The sequence below is a fragment of the Taeniopygia guttata genome, chromosome Z, assembly GCF_048771995.1.
Source record: "Taeniopygia guttata chromosome Z, bTaeGut7.mat, whole genome shotgun sequence".
In the NCBI taxonomy this organism is placed as follows: domain Eukaryota; kingdom Metazoa; phylum Chordata; class Aves; order Passeriformes; family Estrildidae; genus Taeniopygia; species Taeniopygia guttata.
Window position 1 is genome coordinate 69,289,757 of NC_133063.1, and position 18,798 is coordinate 69,308,554.

The 18,798-nt window shown below is 47.1% G+C and overlaps 2 protein-coding genes across 7 annotated transcripts; one reads left to right on the forward strand and one right to left on the reverse strand.

The window, feature by feature from the left end:
* Positions 1–933: 933 nt before the first annotated feature.
* Positions 934–18,638, reverse strand: LOC100232251 (C-type lectin domain family 2 member B). 6 transcript variants are annotated; one of them, XM_072922238.1, is made up of 11 exons: positions 18,502–18,638; positions 17,765–17,859; positions 16,748–16,846; positions 15,882–16,054; positions 15,436–15,542; positions 9,721–14,908; positions 9,355–9,566; positions 6,363–9,132; positions 5,884–5,938; positions 5,287–5,499; positions 934–5,192 (listed from the first exon to the last, which is right to left on the reverse strand). In XM_072922238.1, exons 2-6 carry the CDS (start codon positions 17,820–17,822, stop codon positions 14,695–14,697), a joined length of 651 nt encoding a protein of 216 aa, XP_072778339.1. In that variant the 5' UTR covers positions 17,823–17,859; positions 18,502–18,638; the 3' UTR covers positions 934–5,192; positions 5,287–5,499; positions 5,884–5,938; positions 6,363–9,132; positions 9,355–9,566; positions 9,721–14,694. The 6 variants fall into 6 exon arrangements, with proteins under 6 accessions (XP_072778339.1, XP_072778341.1, XP_072778337.1 ...); XM_072922240.1 differs by having other exon boundaries at positions 6,363–6,447; positions 9,017–9,132; positions 9,355–14,908; XM_072922236.1 differs by having other exon boundaries at positions 6,363–6,601; positions 9,017–9,132; positions 9,355–14,908.
* Positions 12,992–14,220, forward strand: LOC100229304 (butyrophilin subfamily 1 member A1). The gene is made up of 2 exons (XM_002193172.7): positions 12,992–13,087; positions 13,406–14,220. The coding sequence occupies exons 1-2, from the start codon at positions 13,012–13,014 to the stop codon at positions 13,915–13,917; spliced, it is 588 nt and encodes a 195-aa protein (XP_002193208.1). The 5' UTR covers positions 12,992–13,011; the 3' UTR covers positions 13,918–14,220.
* Positions 18,639–18,798: the final 160 nt, after the last annotated feature.

Here is an 18,798-nt window from a genome sequence, read left to right on the forward strand (position 1 = left end):
ACCACAGGGAAGGGCAAAGTTTTGGTGAGGACAGGAGCAGCAGAGCTCAGGGTGAAGCCCCAGGCTGGGTGATGTGTGTATGTGGAGAGTGTCCCTGAGCCAGGTGGAGGGGCTGGGGTTGTCACAACCCATGGGCTGTGGAGGTACAAAAGGTGTAGTCCCTGAGTTGCCTCCCCACCCATGCTGCTGCTGCCCCTGAACTGAGCTTTGGCGAGGCTGCAGCAGCGCCACAACATCTTGGGGGAACTTGAGATGAGCCCGAGCAGCACTGCTCCCTCTCCCGCATCAGACTCAGGGCAGCGTTTAATATCATCATCATCTATGATTTACACTCGGTGAGGAGTGAGCTGGAGCACCTCCTTGTGGCCTGGAAACCGGAGTGCTCCTTCCTGACTCTGGTCCCAGGACACCGCATTCATGGCATTAATCCGGTCTTTACAATGGGCTTGGACCTGCTTTGAACTATCAGTGTCCTCCTGCTTCTTGGCACCATTATTTTATGGCCAGTCACATCAGTCGCTGCTGGTCAAATAAAAGTGCCAGTACAAAGAAGTTAATTCTTCCCCTGGGCTGGCTGTTGAGGACAGACATGAGAGTGGTGAACTCTGACCCAGCAGAAGTGTGCAGGGGGAGCAGAGGGCCATGGAGCTGGGTAGGTCACCCACCCCTGACCTGCAACACTGCATGTCATCTGCGTGCCTCAGAGCTCCCTGACCTCCCTGGGTCCCCAGCCAGTCCCAGAGGTCCCTTCCCCGCTAAGCCCTCAACCCCCCATCCCAGATGTCTTTGTTCTCACGGATCAGTTTCTCCCTGAATATCCCCACCTCTGCCTGTCCCCATTCCCTGGACAGTCCCACCTGGGCCAGCACTGCAGTGTGGCTCAAAACCACCTTGCCTAAGACACCAGACACATGTTAAGAGTGACACAATAAATCACTGAGCTCAACCAGTTTATTTAAAGACAAAGTTCAGTTCATAATTTTTTTGAAGTTTGATAAGTTTTTGTGTGGAGGATTTGGGTGAGCAGCAAAGCATAGCTGGCTCACTGTAACTCCAGGGGGAAATTCCTCCATGTGGGAAATTCAGATCTAAAGCATGGGTCCATACAGAGTGAATGCTTTACAGAATGGAAGGCAAAAAGTAAAAATTACCCAAAATTCAGATCTCTTTTGCTCAACCCAGCTATCAGCTCTATTCATGCTGCTAAGGCCCTATAATGCACTATAGTGTTTCATCCTACATTTTTTAAATCTATTTTTTTAATTTAAATTTTAAATTTTTCAATTTAATTTTTTTAGCATAAATAAACCCTCAGATGTGGCTTTTTGGAGGGGATTTTGGTCAATGAAGGAACTTGGACGGAGAAACATCCTGCTTTGCTTCATTCTGGGGAGAAAAAACCTCTTATCAGAGAAACAGAAATTATAAAATGGAAAAAAAAATAAATTATAACATTTATCCCAATAAACTGGGCAAGAAGAGGGGGAAAGGCCCCTGGAGGGGGGAACTGGGCAAACTGGTGACACCTGAAAAACTCCCCCCAAGCAGCATATAGGCTAATTCTGGAAGGGTTTGGGAATTTTTTTGGAGTTGTTTCTTCCCCATGTCCACTGCTAGTGCTGAAAGCAACAAGTCTTATTTTCACTTAAAAGGGGACAGTCTTCTCAAAAACAAGGGGGTTGGGCATTTATCAACCCTCATCAAAGGCAGAGGGGTTGGGGAGCACTTTCTCCTCAAGGCAGCAGTGCAGAGGCCACCATTTCTTTAAAAAGTTCCTCCCTAATTTGGGGATTTATTCCCTGTGGGCATTGTTTTGAGGTGGAAAATCCCCATCTCCCACTGTGCTAGCTGCTCCCTTGGGGAGAAGGCCCAGAATGGAGCAAACCAGAGGATACCCAAAACCAAAATTAAAAACCAAGACACCCCTCTGGTTTGCACTGGATCTGTATTTTGTGACTTCTGGATGTAACAAGCTGCTGATTTTAAAAAGTGCCTTTTGATCTCCTTTTTTATAAGCACCCACCAACACCAACAAATCATTAATAGTTAATAAAAAGTTGAATAGTTGTAAACCCATCCCCAAATCCACCTCTTTCCATTTACAGTGGACCTCAGTGAGAAGCAGGAGAAGATTAACACCCTGAAGGACCTGCAGTACTCTCTCAGGTTTGCCCCTCCATGCCTGCTGCACTTCCCTTGGATGCACAGTTCCCACTGAGTCTGATCCTGAGGTGTTAGTGGAAGAAGAGCAGCATGGGGAGAAGCAGGAGACAATGGCTAAATTCCCCCGTGGGAATGCTCATCCTCAAGCCCCAGACCCCCACAAAATCCACCCTGGGCTCCAGCTTTGTGAAAAAATTTTCCACCCCTGTGCAGAGAAAAAAAAAAAAAACTTCAGCTACTCCCCACAGACTCTTCCATGGGTTGGTATGAGGTGTGCCTGTCACTCAGGAGGACTTTGAGGTCCAAGGGTCCCTGTGGGAGAGCTACAAGGTGCATCTACTGGCTCTGCTCAAGGACTGGGGGCTGTGCACCCTCCACACCCAACCATTTGCTCTCCCAGCTGCTGACAGGACACTGTTGAGCTGCCCTTGAGCAAAAAGAGGCTGATTTCCTTGCCCCTCCAATGCTGGAGAGCAAGCTGTGGGGATACTGAGTTACACCAAAAGGCAGGTTTTGTTTTGGTTTTGTTTTGGTTTTGGTTTTTGTGTTTTGTTGGTTTTTTTTTTAATGGACTTTCAAATTAAATATCCATAAAGCTTTGCAGATGAAAAGTGGATGGAGGGTTGGAAGTTCATCTGTTGCAACAGGATGCTGCAAAGAAGTACTTTGCTTTACACATCACTGGACCTTGTCTTTCAAGGAAAGGCCAACCTCACCATGAGCCAAACAGGGAAAAAAACAAATTATACAACTGAGCAGGGCTGTAATGTGGGTTTAGCTGTGACCTGTGTTTTGTCAGGACCCTTGTCTAAAATTGGGGTCCTGAAGATAAAAGTTGCTGCCTTTACTGGTAGAGTCTCTTCTTCCTCAGACCAAGGTGAAGAGTGCATGGGGATGAGGAGGCAATTCCGGCAGCAAAGGGATGACGGGGACTGCAAGAGGCAGAGACCTGCCCAGTCCTGTCTGCACTTGCTGATAACAGCACTTTGTTACATGGCTGAACCCTAACAGCAACCTGCTACTGCTTCAAGATACCGGTTCATTTAGTTTTGTTCCCCTTCTATTCACTTGTAGGCAGTGAAATGGGGGATGAAATTCTGTCTGTGGCCTCTCTCCTGCTTACATCCTGGCAGTGAATACAAAGCCCTGAAAAAGCCCAAGCCTGAGTGATCCTGATAGGCATGAAACATGGTTTTAACCCACTTCCCCTAAATTCTCTACAAATCCCAAGCAGAAAATTTCCACTTGCAAAACCTTATCATGAGACATCTAGCAGCACCAGCAAAGCCCAATTTCCTCTTCAAGGTGAGTTTTTAAAAATCTTTTAGGGACATTCTCCCTGTTTATCTGGTCCATGTTTCCACTGACAAACAGCTGAGAAATTAAAAATACCTCTGTTCTCCCACTGAGAAGCGAAAGAGTGAAATATGGTTGTTAAATTAGATGTTGTAAGGGAAATTAAATGGGCTGTCAGAGAAGTGGGGCTGTTTGTTGTTCGAGTGGAGTGTTTGCTGGGGTGGTGGAAGTGTTTAGACTTGGGAGGTTCATAGTGGATTTTTGGGGGACTCAAGGACAGAGGGTGAGAAAAACTGGCTCCTGGCCCAGCCAGAGCAGTGGCCAGAGTGTGAAAGTGGGTGGGGGAAAGGCAAAGACTTCAGTCTGACTATCAGCATGACGGAAAGCCATGGTAATCCACAGCCACCTCGATGTGTCGGACAGTGTGGTTATGGGGCAGAGATGTAGGGCTGGGCCAGGTGAGAGCCTGCAGCTGCCCCAACCACTGCCCCACAGCCCAAGGCCCAGGTCTGGGGCTGAGACCAAAGCAGCCTTTATGGGACACGAATTCCAAAGCCACCCCCAGTGCCCAGTCGGGACCAGGACAAACCTCCATGGCCCAACAATGACAGTCCCCTACAAAGTCCTGCTGACCCAAAACACAGCAGAGACACTCAAAACACTCCATTCCTGAGGGCAGAGGAGCTGGGGGTGATTCCCAGTGGCCTGCAGTCCAGCCATCCACTGACACCAGGATCTGGGGGTGAGGTGTGACTGGATCCAGGGTCACGGCTGCTGGCGGGGAGAGGGATGATCATGAGCCTCTATGCACTGGAATATCACCTCCAAAAATTGCACCAGAGCATCAGCTCCAGACACAGAGCCCGAATGGGGGTTCAGTAAGTCCCTGAAGCCAGACTCATCTATCTGGTATCCCTCTGAGGCTTCCTCCAGAGCGCATTCCAAGATGTCTGGAAATAGAAGATGACCCCAAAGATTTTTAGCTCTGGATCTGGCCCTGAGCCTTCCCCATATCCACCCTGCTGCACAGAGGGGGTACGTCAGGTGGGAGACACGACCCCCTTCATCTGAGGCATCACCTCTCTCCACACATAATTAGTGTCCTAATTTGTGTGCTAATTAAGCATCAACAGCATTCTGCACCTCCCACCTTCAGTCTTCTATCCCTTAAGGCTAATCAGGAATAAATCCCTGATTTTCTTTTAAATAAAGGAGCATCTGTCATGTTTTCACTTTCCAGCCAAATCTGCCTTCCCATTTTTGCTTAATAAATTCCCTTTTTTGCCAATTTTTACCCTCCATGCACCTTTAAATTGTACCATTGCCTCTCCAGCATGGTTGATTTTTCGAGTGAAATCCTCAAGCTGTTTCCAGTTCTGACATCAACAGCAGTGACGGCTGTACCTTCATCTCTGTGCACCTCAGGGGGAGTAAATTGGGGTGTTTAATGCCAAGAAATTCCCAAATTTCCTTTCCCCATTGCTAGAGAAACACTGGGACATCTTTACTTCTGTGGGCAAGGCTCCCACTCCTGCAAGATATGATGGAAGATTCCCCCATCATCACAAAATTTTGGATTAACCATCAACCCTCTCTAGCTCCAAAGCAAAAATCCCAGAGGAAAAGAACACAGGGGGAGAAGACAATCTGAAAAATTGAGGGCTGGGGGCCAAAACTGGTGTTCCTGGTGATGTTTTTTGGCTCCAATAGCTGTTCAACGTGGTTCAGACATCCTGGAGAGAAAGGGAGAAAGATACTTAGGGCTGCTTTCCTGTGAATAAAAGCCAAAAAGGGGGAAACAGATTCTGCGGCCAAGTTTTGTCTCACCCATAGCAGGTTGCCATCTGGTTGCTGGCACTTGGCCTAGAGCTCTGCATGGCATTGCTGGATCCATCTCAACAGCTTCACCACGTTGCTGTTCCTCCAACCTCTAGCACGGTGATGGAACTGGGAAAGAAACCACGATTCCTGGTCACTCAGCACCTGGTGGGACCCTTTCAGCATCACTCACAGCTTCTGCTTGGCAGCACTGACTCGAGTCTGGGGGGCAAAGGAGAAGCAGAATGAAGGGGCATGAAGCAGTGTCACCCCCATGGTGCACCACTCAGCAGCATCTCCTGTCTTGTCTCCTTTGCTGCCTCAGTCAGCCCAGCACATCGCTTGTCCTCCTCTTGCACAGTTCAAACTGCTTCTGCAGGGAAAAGGGGTTTATACTCCTGGACAAGGGACGAAAAGAAGGAGAGGGGGCTGGAACCCCTAAAGCACCAGGAATATGGCCAGCACCGATCGCCCCATCCTCACCCTCCTCTGCAGCTGCACTGAAGCAGATATGTACATTCATATCCATGTTATACTTAACTTCACAGTTACACTGCACGCACACCTTCACCTTATTCACACAGTTATGTAAACAAACAGTGATACCTGGGCACTTCAGGTCTCCCAGATAGGCTGGGATATGCCATCTCTCCAAGGTCCCCTGTAAAAAAGTTGCCACCAGACCTTAAAAAGTTCTGACCACACTTCCAACCCCCTTTCCCCACTCCTTGCACCCACAACTAAGTCCAAACCCCCTTTGGGGACCCCTATTTCCTCTCTGTGCCCAGAAGTGTAATAGGAACCCTGCACAACACAGGTACCAGGTGAGAGCAGGAGTTTGAAATCTCCAGGATTTCGTTTTGGTCCCAAAACTACCACCCACTATACTGTTTCATACTTAACCCTCACCAAATTGCAGCATTTCAGCTCAGTTTTGGTTTCTATATGCTTTAATTCCTCCCCCCCACAGAAAGACAGGGAAAATCCTTGCGTCTACTCAAAATACATATTCTGGGGGCTGAGTTTTAAGGGAAATTAGTGTTGTTCAGGCAGGGGGAGAGTGTCTGAGCCAGGGATCTGCTCACCCTGTAGCAGCGAGCGGCCTCTTTGAGCAGCAAGGCAGGGTTGGTGCGATGCTCGGCGCAGGTGGTGCAGACAAGGACTCCATCGCTGTGACAGAAGAGAGTGAGGGGTCACTGGTGCCTGTGGCACAGATCCTGCACTGGCTGTAGGACCAGCTCCTGCACTGCCACCATCACGTTGGCCAGCTGCTGGCTGAGGTGGAAGCCATTGATGCCTTGTGAAGGCTGACCTAGAACAGAGGCTAGACAGTTAAAGAATAAAGTTGGTATTTATTAAAAGGCCTCAATGGATACACCTTGGGCAGCACAGGAACCCAGCCAGGGCTACACCCAAGATGAACCCAAAATAATCACAAAATGGATGACCGATCACAGGATTTCCCACTTTTATAAGTTCTGTTCCATTAGCATATTGGAGTTAATTGTCCAATTATAGCTTTAGGTTTGGAAGTCCCATCCTTTTTGTTTTCCTCTCTTTGGTCCACGTTGTTTATGCTCTTGGGTCTGAGATTTTGATCAGTTGTCCTTGGACCCCAGCTAGAGAAGGAATTGTTTTGTCCACTTTACTCTGTGAAAAGAGCTAATTGTCCCTTAATATGAAGCTCAGAACTACACACTAAAGCAGTACAGAATTTGAAAAATATAAAAGCTAAAACCTGGTTATCTCTACTGCACAGGAATGGCACTGCCAACACAGAGCGTGACAGGCAGCACCAGCAGAAATTGGAGCCGCAGCTCAGGTACATGAGAGGATCCTGGAAGAAATCCAAGCAAACAGGGTAGGTGGTTTCGTCCTGGAGGTATCTGATGGCGTTTCCCTTGGCCACGGTTGCTTACAGGACGGACTCGGGGCGGCGTGCACCCGAAGAGGCCCGGCCAGGCGCTCCTGGTGCCGGCGTCCCGAACCTGCCAAGCAAAGGCAACCCCGGGCGGGACCGACATTCCCACCATGGAACAGCGCCTCGGGCCAGCGCCAGCGGGGATGTACGGACAGATGGGAACGCAGGCAGCGGCAGCTGAGGCTTGGACGGGACGAGTTATTTACAAGGCAAATTCTTACCCCTCCGGCTGCACCGGGGGAGGCAGTGAGGCCAGAAGGGGGCTCCAGGAGACAAGAATTAAAGCAGGAATGTGGTAAGTGAGCTGAGTTCCCTGGAGCTCCCGCCCCAGCTTGGGAGGGTTTAAGTGAAATAAAAACTGGGTGGCCGTGGCGGTGCGGTGTGGCGTGACCCGCCCCTCGGGGTGGCCGCTGCCCCGCGTCCCAAAGAGCTGCGCCGCGGGACGGGCGAGGAGGCGACACCGGAGCCGAGGAGGCGACACCGGAGCCGAGGAGGCGACACCGGAGCCGAGGAGGCGATACCGGAGCCGAGGAGGCGACACCGGAGCCGAGCCCGCCGTGCCGGTGTCGGAGCCACCATAAAAGCCGCCCCGAGGGCGCTGCCAGAGCGGGCAGTGCGGTGCGAGCGGCAGAGGGGCCGCACCGAGGGCGGCCCCGGCCGCCGGCCACTAGAAGCTGTGCCGGGACGTGACTGTCGCGTCTGACAGATGTCGCCAAAAGGGCTGCACCGATAGGGGGGCGAGATGCGAATGGAACGTATAGAGCAGAATAAAATAAATAGAATTAAAGAGCCGCAGCAGGGGATGGCCACTGAGGGCTGCGCCGCGGGACGAACAGGCGCGGTCCCGCGGGGCGTCGCCGCTTACCGCGCTGCTTATCGCGTGGGGACAGCCGAGACGACAGCCAGAGCCGGGGCAGCCGCTTCCAGCGGCAGGGAAGAGCGAGACGTGCTGTTCTCAAATCAAGTTTAGGCCGCGGGACCGGTCCGCCACCCCGCACGCGAGAACCGGGATCCGTGTATCCCGCTGCCCCTCGCTCGCCTGCTCCCTTCTCCCTGGCCCAGCGGAACTAAGAAATACCTTGAAATCTAGCCGATGCACACACACACATAAACACACACACACACACACACACAAAAGGAGAATCGGGGGTGTTTTTTTCTTTTTTAAATTCATTACCTACATGGTGAGCAGCAACCCAAGATTGGTTGCTAATTAAAGCAGCTGGAAGGGGAGCTTCTCATAAAACCATTTGTCTCATAAAACCATAGGAGTATGGGCAGCACCTAGGATGAAGATGCACAGGTGGCATCTTGCAGAGTCCACCTACTGTGTCCACATCCTGCATCTCCTGGCAATCTGGCAATGACCACCTGAGAGCTACCAGCCAGCTCCTGGCCTCAGCAGGGCTCTCTGGCCTCATCCTGCTCCTCCTCCTCATCCCACTGCACACTTTTTCTCACTGCCAAAAGCTGTGGGAGAGGAGTCATGCTTGTCTCCAGCATTGTCTTTGTTGTGGGGAGACCCATGGGGCAATCTGTGTCTGGGGGGAGGGAAGAAGGTGGGGGAGTGAGCGGGTGCAGAGCCTTCTGCTGCCCTTCCCTTGCACAAGCTCCTCTTCCTCCTGAAATGCCTTTGACTTCTCCCCAGATAACTAAAATATCCCAAAATATTCCTCCCAAAATAACTCTGAATTCCTACCCCCAGTATAGCCTAATATCTGAATTATCCCAAATACCTCTGCATTCCTCCCCAAAGCCCCCATATTTTAATAAAATTCCTCTGAATTCTCCTAAAATATCCAATTTCTACTCAAATACCTCTGAACTTCTCCAGGGTCTCCGACAGAGCATTGCTTTGGTGGCAGCAGGAGCTCAGGCTCTTCTCTAGCTCCTTGGGGAGTCCCGAGGGGAGGTGGAGCCTCATTTCACTCAAGCTGGGAAAAGAAATTACAGGGAAAGGTTTTATGTGATGGATGTAGCAGCCAAGCACCTCTCCACAGCTGGACAGCTGGAGTGATAGGGACATGAAGCAACCAGTCGCCACATACCGGCTTATTATGCTCCAAACATCCTAAAAGGAAAAAGGGAGAAAAAAGGGAATTCAAGACCCCATAGGCAGCACTCTGGGACAGCTTTTGGGTAAGAACAGCACTCACCTGGGGCAAGCACCTGGCCTCTAGCTGCCTGATGAGTCTGTGAAGCTGTGCAACCCCCTTGGCCACCCGCAGTGATTTTTCGGCATGGGTAGTTAGAAGGTGTGGTCCAGCTCAGCCAGGCGCCCCAGCACAGTGCGCTCCGGCTCTGCCAGCAGCCGGCGCAACCGCTCAAACTCAGCCTCGATGCGGCGCCGCTCGGCTTCACTCGTCTCCTGGGAGAGACAAGAAATGTATATGCAACCCTCAGACCTGAATTTTCCCTTCTGAGTTAAAGGACAAAAGTGCTTCCGCTGTATCCAGGGAGGCTCTAAGACTGGGGCAGGGCTGAGGATGCAGCTGATTAGCGACTGCAGGGTAATTATGTACTTCACCCCACAGTTCTCCTTTTCCCGCCCCTGTTGCCATTCTTCTCTATATTCTGTCCAAAACCAATCCGGGCCCTGAGAAGCATGGAGGAGTGTTAATTCCATGTTAACAAATACCCCTTTATGACTCAGTCTGGGATGAAAATGAGCAGCACCATGACATTAATTTAAAGTGTGGATAATAAGCAGCTGTACTTGGAGGTGGTGCTTGCCAAACCTTCCCAGGATCTGCACCAACCACTCCAACTGGATGTAGGGCTTTGCAGGGTGCCAGGATGCCTCTTGGAGATGATCCCACGTGTTTCTTCAAGAGGGGCTTGGGGAAAAATAAATACCCAAAGACTCATTCAGACTACTGAAGAACAGAGGGGACCCCCTGTACCAGGTAGTCCTGGTGTCTCTTCTGTTCACTCTCTCCAGTCCAGAAATTCTGCAAACACCTTCCTTAGGGATTGCAGGCAAGACTGGATTTTCTCCTGAATGCACAAAAAAACCAAAATCAAAACAACAAAAAAATAACCCACAACTGAAGCAATCAGCTTGTTTGCATAATCCTGCCTTCAAAATCTTATATTTTTGGGGGGACAAATGCAAATAATCCCCCTAAAAAAGCCCCTCCACTGCCTTCCGTGGAAAGCATGGATCAACTCCCTTTGTGTTTTTCACACAACTACAAGCAGGCACTAGAGCTTTGCTCTCCCACAAAGAAATTCGAATATTTTCACTTTGTGCCTCTTTTTCACGGGGAGGGAGAGAGGGAAGGCCTGAAAGTGATCTCACCTCACAGGTCTCCTCCAGTCCCCCAAAAGTCTTTATGACCACAGTCTGTGGTGGCTCACCCATTGCCTCCTGAGGGGTTTTTGTCTCTTCAACAGCAAGAGATGAAGCTCTGGCCAGTGTCGTCACCAGGGTTTTGTGCAGCTGTTGTGGCCATGCTGCCCTCCTGGCGAGGAGAAATGAGTGCTGGGGGTTGGCATGGCACAGGGTGAAGCTGCCTGCCCTTGAACCACCCCTGGGTGTTCCTGGTCTCTGTTTCTGGCACAAGCTGCACCAGCTGGAAAACCAAATGTCATCACCCACAAGTAGTCTTTAAACAAGTTTTATATCCACAAGTGTGAAAAATGTGTATTTTATGATTGGCTTTTTGCAAACATTAAATTGAATACTATATGTATTATGTTATATTGATTAGACATGCTGTATCAACATTTCAATAGTATGGTAAATGTAGTTTTGTAGTTAAAATAGAAACTATGTATGTGAGTTGTTTTGGTTTTTTTTAAATAATGAGATACTTGCTTCGAGATAACAATCACAGAGCACCCAAATCTTCCAGAGAAGAGGAATTTATGGTTCTCTTATCAGAAGAAACTAATTTCTTCAGGCCTTGCTCAGTCTCGAAGATGCCGTGGGATTAAAAGAAATAGTTGACATATAGCAGACAGAGGTTCTTGTTTTAAACAGAATGCATCCATAACCATGAAGTATGTATGAATATGTAACAGTGTATAGTTTTTAAGGGTTAATCCTTTGTTCACAAAGCATGTTTTTCATGACTTAGCGTCAGAGAGCATCTGGACTTCTGAAATACTTTGCTTTTTTTTGTCTTGTAATTGTCCTAACTCTAAATTTTATTACTCTAATTGTATTACTATTTTATAACCATTTTATTTTAATAAACTTTTAAAATTTTAAAAACCAAGTGATTGGCATTTTTCACAACGTTGTCTTATTTCCAGGCATTGCTGTCACATTCCTCACCTGGAGGCTGCTCCCAGCTTTGCCTTGTTCACCTCAGTCATGTGTAAGGGGCCAGAGTCAGATTTTGGGAACTAAGGGGGTAAATTTTAATCAATTTCTCCCTTGTGGTGCAATGCAATAATGGGGCTTTTTGCAGTGCTTTAATTTTCTTCCCTTCCCTCCCCAGTGCCTGTGTTGAGATGAAAAATGGCCCTGAAATGGGGGGAAAAGGGGCAATCAGATGGTGCAGGTGCCCAAGCACGTCATGGCCCCATCTGCAGGCAAGAGATTGGAGGGCTCCTCCCTTCTTGGCTGATAAAAGCTGGCAGAGGCTGAGACAGGACTGAGCTTTGGCTGAGCCTGTGCCAGAGAGAGAAACAAAAAATTCCCAAGAGGAAAAAACGCAGTGGAGAAGCAGTCAGTGGAAGAAAACCATCTGGAGGAAACCCAAAACAGCACCAGCGACAGCAAGGAAAACACCAAGAAGGTTTGAATAAGGGAGAAAATCCTAGTGCTGATAGGGGGTTACATCACCCAGATGTCTGGGGTGGGGGAGGAAAGGGGATTTTGAGCCCCATCCAATGAACTCAAGAGGAGAAGTGATTTACCCAAAGGTCCCAGGATCTTTGTTTTGAATTTAAAGGTATTTTGCAATGGAGGGTCATGATGATTATTTAGTTCTCTTCTACCTGTAACAATCCAGCCAGGGAATTTCAGTGAGAAACAGCACGGCTCCTGATTTTATCTCCATTTGGGTGATTTTATCACCTTTTTCTCACTTTTACTCATCACCCTGCTGCGTTAATCCGCTTATCTGCAGATTTGCTGAGGAAAAAACACATGGAAAAGAAGCAACCTGCTTGTTTTCAACTGTCACAGCATGGTTTATTCAATAATTTTGGGGCTTTATTACTCATGCCCGGGGACCTTTAGCATGGGCAATCCCTTGTTTGTGTGCAAAACCCTACACTGACTTCCAGAGGATGAATTTGAGGTCATTTGGTGCCAGCTCTTATCTCTCCCATACATATTTTCTCCAAGGTCAATAGCAAACTTCTTCCCCTCTCATCAGATTTCTCTGGATGTGAGAAGTATGTAGCTTATCTCAATTTTAGGGACTTTCCTCACTCAAATAAATTTTGTCAGATTTGATTGATGAATGGTGGAGGCAGAGATGGACTTAGGATGGATAGATTCAGCCTTCAGCCAGCAAGAGGATAGGAGATTTGGGGGTATAAAAATATGTATAATGGAGATGGGTTCATCCCAATGTGCTCCTCATGTTCCCTTCATAGTCATTAGGGAATTAATTTATTTAACCCCATCTCCAAGGGTGTTCCCATAAATGAATCAAGCTCTGTTGCAACTGTTGAACAAAAAAATAATTATATTTTCTTGAAGTACTTTGATTAAATGTGGTGGTTAAACACATTTTTTGACACAGAAAGGGGCAGAAGCTGAGATGTGACTCTTTGAAGGAAAAGGAATAGATTTTATCTTTTCTTTCTTTGTTCTGTGCCTCCAGTCAGGAAGAAAGGACTCTGAGGGTGCAATGACTTTCTTCCTCAAACCACGACCATGCACGTGGGACCTTGCCCTGGACTACCACACAGCCAAACAGTTTGAAGGTAATCAGAAGTGACTAGAAAATACCAATTCCTTGTGTCTTCTGGCCTGAGATGTTCAATGGGGTTGGACATTCTCCAGCTCTAACTTCTGTCTCCCTAGGGCCTCTGTCTCCAACCTCCATCTCTTTGCTTTTCCCTCTCCAGCCTCAACTGGATATATATCCTCCATCTCCAACTTCCACTTCTTCACACTTGTATCTCTAGCCTCACCTTTCCTGTCCCTTTCTCTTTGGAAAGTCACCAGCGAAGGCATTTTGGGGGTCTGTTTTCTCTAGGCTTAAATTTGGCTTCTAATTCGTTCTCTGTTTTGCTTTTCAGTGGACGTAACGCTGGATCCAGCCACAGCGGGTCCAGAGGTGATCCTCTCTGAGGACCTCAAAGAAGCCACCTGGGGTAGACCTCAATGCCAGTGGCCTGAGGGTCCAGGCCGGTTCGACACAGATCCATGCATGCTGGGCAGCGAGGGCTTCACCTCGGGCCGTCACTACTGGGAAGTGGAGGCCAATGGGCGCTTCTGGGCTGTGGGGGTGGCCCGTGAGTCAGTTCGCAGGAAAGGCCGAGTCCTCTTCAAGCCCAACACTGAAATTTGGGGCTTGCAGAAGTATGATGAGCTCTGCGTTGCCCTCACAGCTCCATCCAACACCTCCGTCCCACTCCTCAATGGGGAGATTGGGGTCTACCTGGACTATGAGGTGGGACAGGTCTCTTTCTATGCTGTCAGCAGCCGCCAACGCATCTTCACTTTTCCCGTGGCCTCCTTCAGTGGGGAGAGGGTCTTCCCCTACTTCTGCGTGCTCCTCTCAACCATTAAACTGTCCCCCAAGGGCTGATGCCCTGGAAGGATCCTCCCAAAAGCTGGTTGCATCATGGTGGTTGGAAATGCTCGTTGATATTCCTCAACTCTTATTTTCCAAGTCTTGGAGTCATTTCTATCTCAGTTCGTGGTCCTGCCTCCATCTTAGATGTCTCTGTTTTGGGTTAGGCCCAGGGGGTTTTGAATCTGAGCTCAGCACAGCTCATCTGAAGTTGTTAAATCCATGCAAAGCTCATTAACAGGAGCTGAGCTTCCCTGAGCTTGTTTTAGCTAAGAACTTCTCTTTTTTTCTTCCAAATACAACTTCCTCTGAAGGTTCCTTTTGCTGACCTCAGTGCCTATGATTGTCTGGGCTTCCAGCACAAATTACAAATCTTAATTTTTGCAGGCTTTGTATTAATACCAGAAGCAATACCTCATATTAAAACTGATTTTATAGTCACAAGGTTGTGCTCACACCCACTGCCCCTGTTCCTTTCCTCTGCTGTTCCCCATGCTTGAGATGTATTTCCAAGTACTTAGCATGTAAATATGTTCAGGATAGAATAAATTTCTTTTTCTCTAAGAAGTAGAAAGCATCTGCATTTGGGCCATCATCAAGTTGCCCCAAACCCAAAAAGAGCCCCAAGGGCTGCCCTGCCCCACCACCCTGCCCCCCCTGGATCCTCAAGAACTATCTCATGTGGATCCCCAAAGGCTGCCTTGTGCCAGAAACATCTTGTTGGCCCCTGGAAACCCCAATAACCCCTTGCCCAGGGATTTCCAAATCTTTTTGAGATGTTCTTTCATGTCCCTATGGTGCACCAGATATCTGGGAAGGAGAAGGTCTCCCTGCAGCACCCAAAGAGCTGACACAGAGGTTTGGAGGTCGTCTCATCCTGTTGCCCTTGCCTGAGCTCTGCAGCTCATGTTTATTACAAATCCAGCTCCTCTCAGTGCTGCAGTGGGAGGAGCTGAGCCCATTGTCATCCAGATAAGCACAGAGCCCACTACCATGGATCTGAAACCTGGAAGTACAGAGGACATAACCAATTTCAGATGGAGCGGCAGGAAAAAGGAGAAAAGTCACACGCAGGCTTCCCTCAGCTTCAGTTCTCAGGCTTCCTCATGGGCACCAACATGCCAAAATATCTATACATATACCTTTTATAGGAATAGAACTAATTCAATATCAATATGCCAACACTGACACTGATCTATTTCTAATATGAAACCCAAAGATTTTCAAGAGAAAAACAAACTTAAAATAAAAATTCCAAACTTAGGATCTATTTCTAATATGAAACCCAAAGATTTTCAAGAGGAAAACAAACTTAAAATAAAAAATCCAAACTTAGGATTTTCTCACCAAATGCACCACTCCCATCTTTTAGGTCAAAGGGGAAAACAAAGACCAGTTCCAGATGCAATGTTGCCCTTCCCAAACAATGTCCCATTGCTACCTCTGGATATACCTCAAGTACAAGAAGAAATGCACATTCTGCAACTGAGGAAACACCAACCAACAACATAATAGTGAAAAACATGGACTCACAGGTGAGATAGAGGTGAGCGGTTCACCCATTGCCACGGCTGCTCCTCATCCGCCCGCAAAAGGCCAATCCAATGCTCTGAGATGCCTTTGTATCTCATCACAAAGCTCTGAAAGAGAGGAAAAGGAAAGAGTTTTACCTTCTTGCAATCAAAAACCTCAATTTTACCAGTTGCTCATGCTGCTTTAGGGCTTCTTTGGGGCTTGAACATTTCAATCTGCTACCAGAAAGTGCCATCTATAAACAGGGGTTTATTCCTACAGCAGCTGGGTTTGGTGAGGAATTCTAAGACACCTGTGATGACATACTCTCAAGGCCTTTTCCCTAACTTCTCACCCCAAATTTTTAACAAAGATCCTGGAAGAGCAGTCAAATAAACCAAAAGGTTTCAAATATACTGCTTTTTGGTTTTTTTACCCACACAGAGCAGGTCCTCATGTCTCCTTACCAAATCCTCCGCACTGTCCAGCATGGCCAAGGAAGCACCAAGTGCTGAGCAGTTGTCCTGGCTGGATGTCCAGTTCCCCTCAACCTCAGAAAAATAGTAGCATTTTCCTCTGTACCTGATCCAGTCAAAAGGACACTGAAAGCAGGGCTGGGGATGAGGCTGAAAAGCTTGCACTGTCATTAAAAATAGAACAATGTTAACAAGCAGCACCATCTCCTTGCTTCTCTGGCATGGACAGATCATCCTCCATCCCATGGCTTGCAAAAATCTTACATCTGCCTCCACTGTAGGCAAAGAGAAAAATTAAAATACCAGGAGAGATCCTGTGAAAAAATAATCTCAGATCATGGCCCAGCTTGTGATGTTGATCAAGAAATACAGGTGCTGGACCTTCAAAGGAGGAAAACAGGGTGGCAGACTTAAAAAAACACATTTTAAAGAGGAGTTTCAGAGTAGCCCTATCCCTAAGCATGCCCTTGGATGTTGCTCTCTGACATTAATGCAAAAGTAGTGAAAATGACAGGAAAAAAGTCCTCTTATTCCTGCAGACTTCTTGACTTGATGGGACTCATGCAAATATCTCCAAGCCCCTTCTCTGAAAACAATACTTCTGTGTGACTGTGCTCCTGAAATGGCTCTTCCTGTTGATTTTCTAAGGGTTTCTAGATGACATCAGCTCCCACACCATGGGGATGAGTTTGGTCTTCTGTAGAAAGACTGCTCTGAAACTTCCTTCTCCCAGAGAGAACAGCAGCTTGTGCGGGCTTTGTCTTCTCCAGGAACATGGAAATAAATGCAACACACAAATGCAACGACCTAAAATACCTCTGAGACATTACCTGTGAGACTAAAACTTTGACATTCACCTGCAAATGCGATGGCTGTGATGAACAAGCTTGTGAAAAGCACTGCCAGCATCACCTGGCAGGTGACACGTGCCTCTGGCTTCATCTCCATGCTGTGACCTGCAGGAGGACAGAGGTTCAGTGCCTCTGCAAGGGCTCCCAGGGCAGCAACACACTACAGATCATGCCAAGATGATCAAGGGTTGGTCTTGTGCCAATGCCAGTGGACATGGTGTCATTTTGGGTGAGAAATACCAAATAGCCTTCTTCACATGGAACAAAATTAGTTTGGTTTTTTTTTATGGGAGCTCTTTGGGGAACAGCTTCCTCCCCAGCTCCAGATGCAAACTCATGAAATGTACCATAATTAAAAATTTGCTTTAATTTCTGGGAGTTACCTCATTAAAGTGGAATTTTTTTCTTCACCTAAACTAAGACACTTTGGGTCGTGGTGCCTCCATTTCTGTATCTTGTGATCTAGAATATGCACTTCACCATGAGCAAAGAAAATTCTGTTTCCTAGGGATTTTATACAAAAATCTTAGTGTTTTCATCTAGTAGGACTTCCCCCATTTTTTGTTTAAGATTTTCCTTTTTTTGTTCCCATCATATTAATTAAATTTCATGGGGAAAACCCTCCTTTTCCCTCTTCTTCCTGGAAAAATATTAGAAAGTTAGTCAGAAGCCACATATTCCAAATATTAAAAAAATAAAAAAGTTATATTAAAAAGTGTAAAAATCAACAAATGAAAAATCAACAAAAAATTTGAATATTTGTGTGGGGGAAAATATGCCTAGAAGAATCAGTTACTCAAGAGCCTCAGGAAAGGTTAATGTTAAATTAGAGTAACTCATCATGGTCTGTTTAGAGCAAAAACTCTATCTGCTGAGTGACAAAAATTTTCCCTCAAGGGAAGTGCCAGAAAAAGCTTTTTCCCTCCTACAACCTTACTTCAGCTGGATTTTGTTCTCAAATTACAGAAGTATCAAAATAAAACCCAAACCCAGTGATTCTACAGTTCATTGACCTACAGTTACCTGCCCGCTTGTTCCTTTCCATGCCCAAAACTCCAGAATAAATTCTCATTTCCTCCATTTTTTGGGTTCCACCTTTAAAGGTGCTCTTGCCTCACCTGCCAAGCAAAGTTCCATCTATCAGAGGTGTCACAAAGGCTCTCCATGCTCAATTAAAACTTTGTCACCATTTAAAATTTTCTCCCTGCACCATATTTAAACTTTTCTCCCCAGCTGAAGTTTTCCTTCAAAATTAAAGTCTTGTCCCTGCAATTAAAATTTCCTCTCCCCCCAATTAGTTTTATCTGCCTAATTATACTTTTCTCAACTCAGTTAAAATTTCTCCCTGTAAGTCAGGTTTTTTCCCCACAATCAAACTTCCACCCCCAAATTAGTTTTCTCCACCAATTAAAATCTTCCCCTATAAAGTCTCATCAGGTAACATTTTCTACATTTTTTGCTGTAATCAAAGTTTTCTCCCTGCAAACTTTTCTCCTGATTAAAGTTTTTCCCCCAATTAATATCTTCTCTCCTGAATTAATATTTTCTTTTCAGTTAATATTTTCTCTCCAAAATTAAGGCTTTCTCCTCTAAATTAAGGTTTTCTCTCCCCATTTAAAATAATCTCCCTCTATTAAAATCCCCTCAATTAGAATTTTCTCTTGTAATTAAAACTTCTTCCTGCAATTGAAATTCTCTCTTCCAGTCAAAATTTAAGACTACCTCCCCTCAGCCCCCAGGCCCATTTCAGACCCAGTCACCTGTGTCTGCTCTGTGGGAACAAGCCCAGGGCTGAGGCACAACCTGCTCCTGTGAAGAGAAACAAAGTATTAAAAAAAGAAAAGTTGTTTTGGTTTATTTTATTGTTTTCTCAGGGATTTTCCTGTGCCTCCTTAAGGGCAATGCAGAAGGGGCTGCCTGCCCAGGGCCATCTGCCCACCCACTGAACCAGGGGTTCCCCTCCATCTCACCCACGTCACCTTCCTTTCCCATATGTCCGGATTTTTTTCTCAGCTAGGGAGATGGATTGTCCTAATATGCTTTTTTAAAGTGTGCAG

Bases quoted from the DNA above. Each gene is read 5' to 3' on its own strand.
- LOC100232251 (XM_072922238.1), bottom strand. From the start codon at position 17,822: ATGGAGGAAATGAGAATTTATTCTGGAGTTTTGGGCATGGAAAGGAAC. The intron at 15,543-15,881 runs GTAAGGAGACAT...CCTCTCTTTCAG, and splicing joins TGGACAGTGCGGAGGATTTG to AGCTTTGTGATGAGATACAA. The intron at 14,909-15,435 runs GTGAGTCCATGT...CTGTACTTCCAG, and splicing joins CGCTCACCTCTATCTCACCT to GTTTCAGATCCATGGTAGTG.
- LOC100229304 (XM_002193172.7), top strand. From the start codon at position 13,012: ATGACTTTCTTCCTCAAACCACGACCATGCACGTGGGACCTTGCCCTG. The intron at 13,088-13,405 runs GTAATCAGAAGT...TTTGCTTTTCAG, and splicing joins CACAGCCAAACAGTTTGAAG to TGGACGTAACGCTGGATCCA.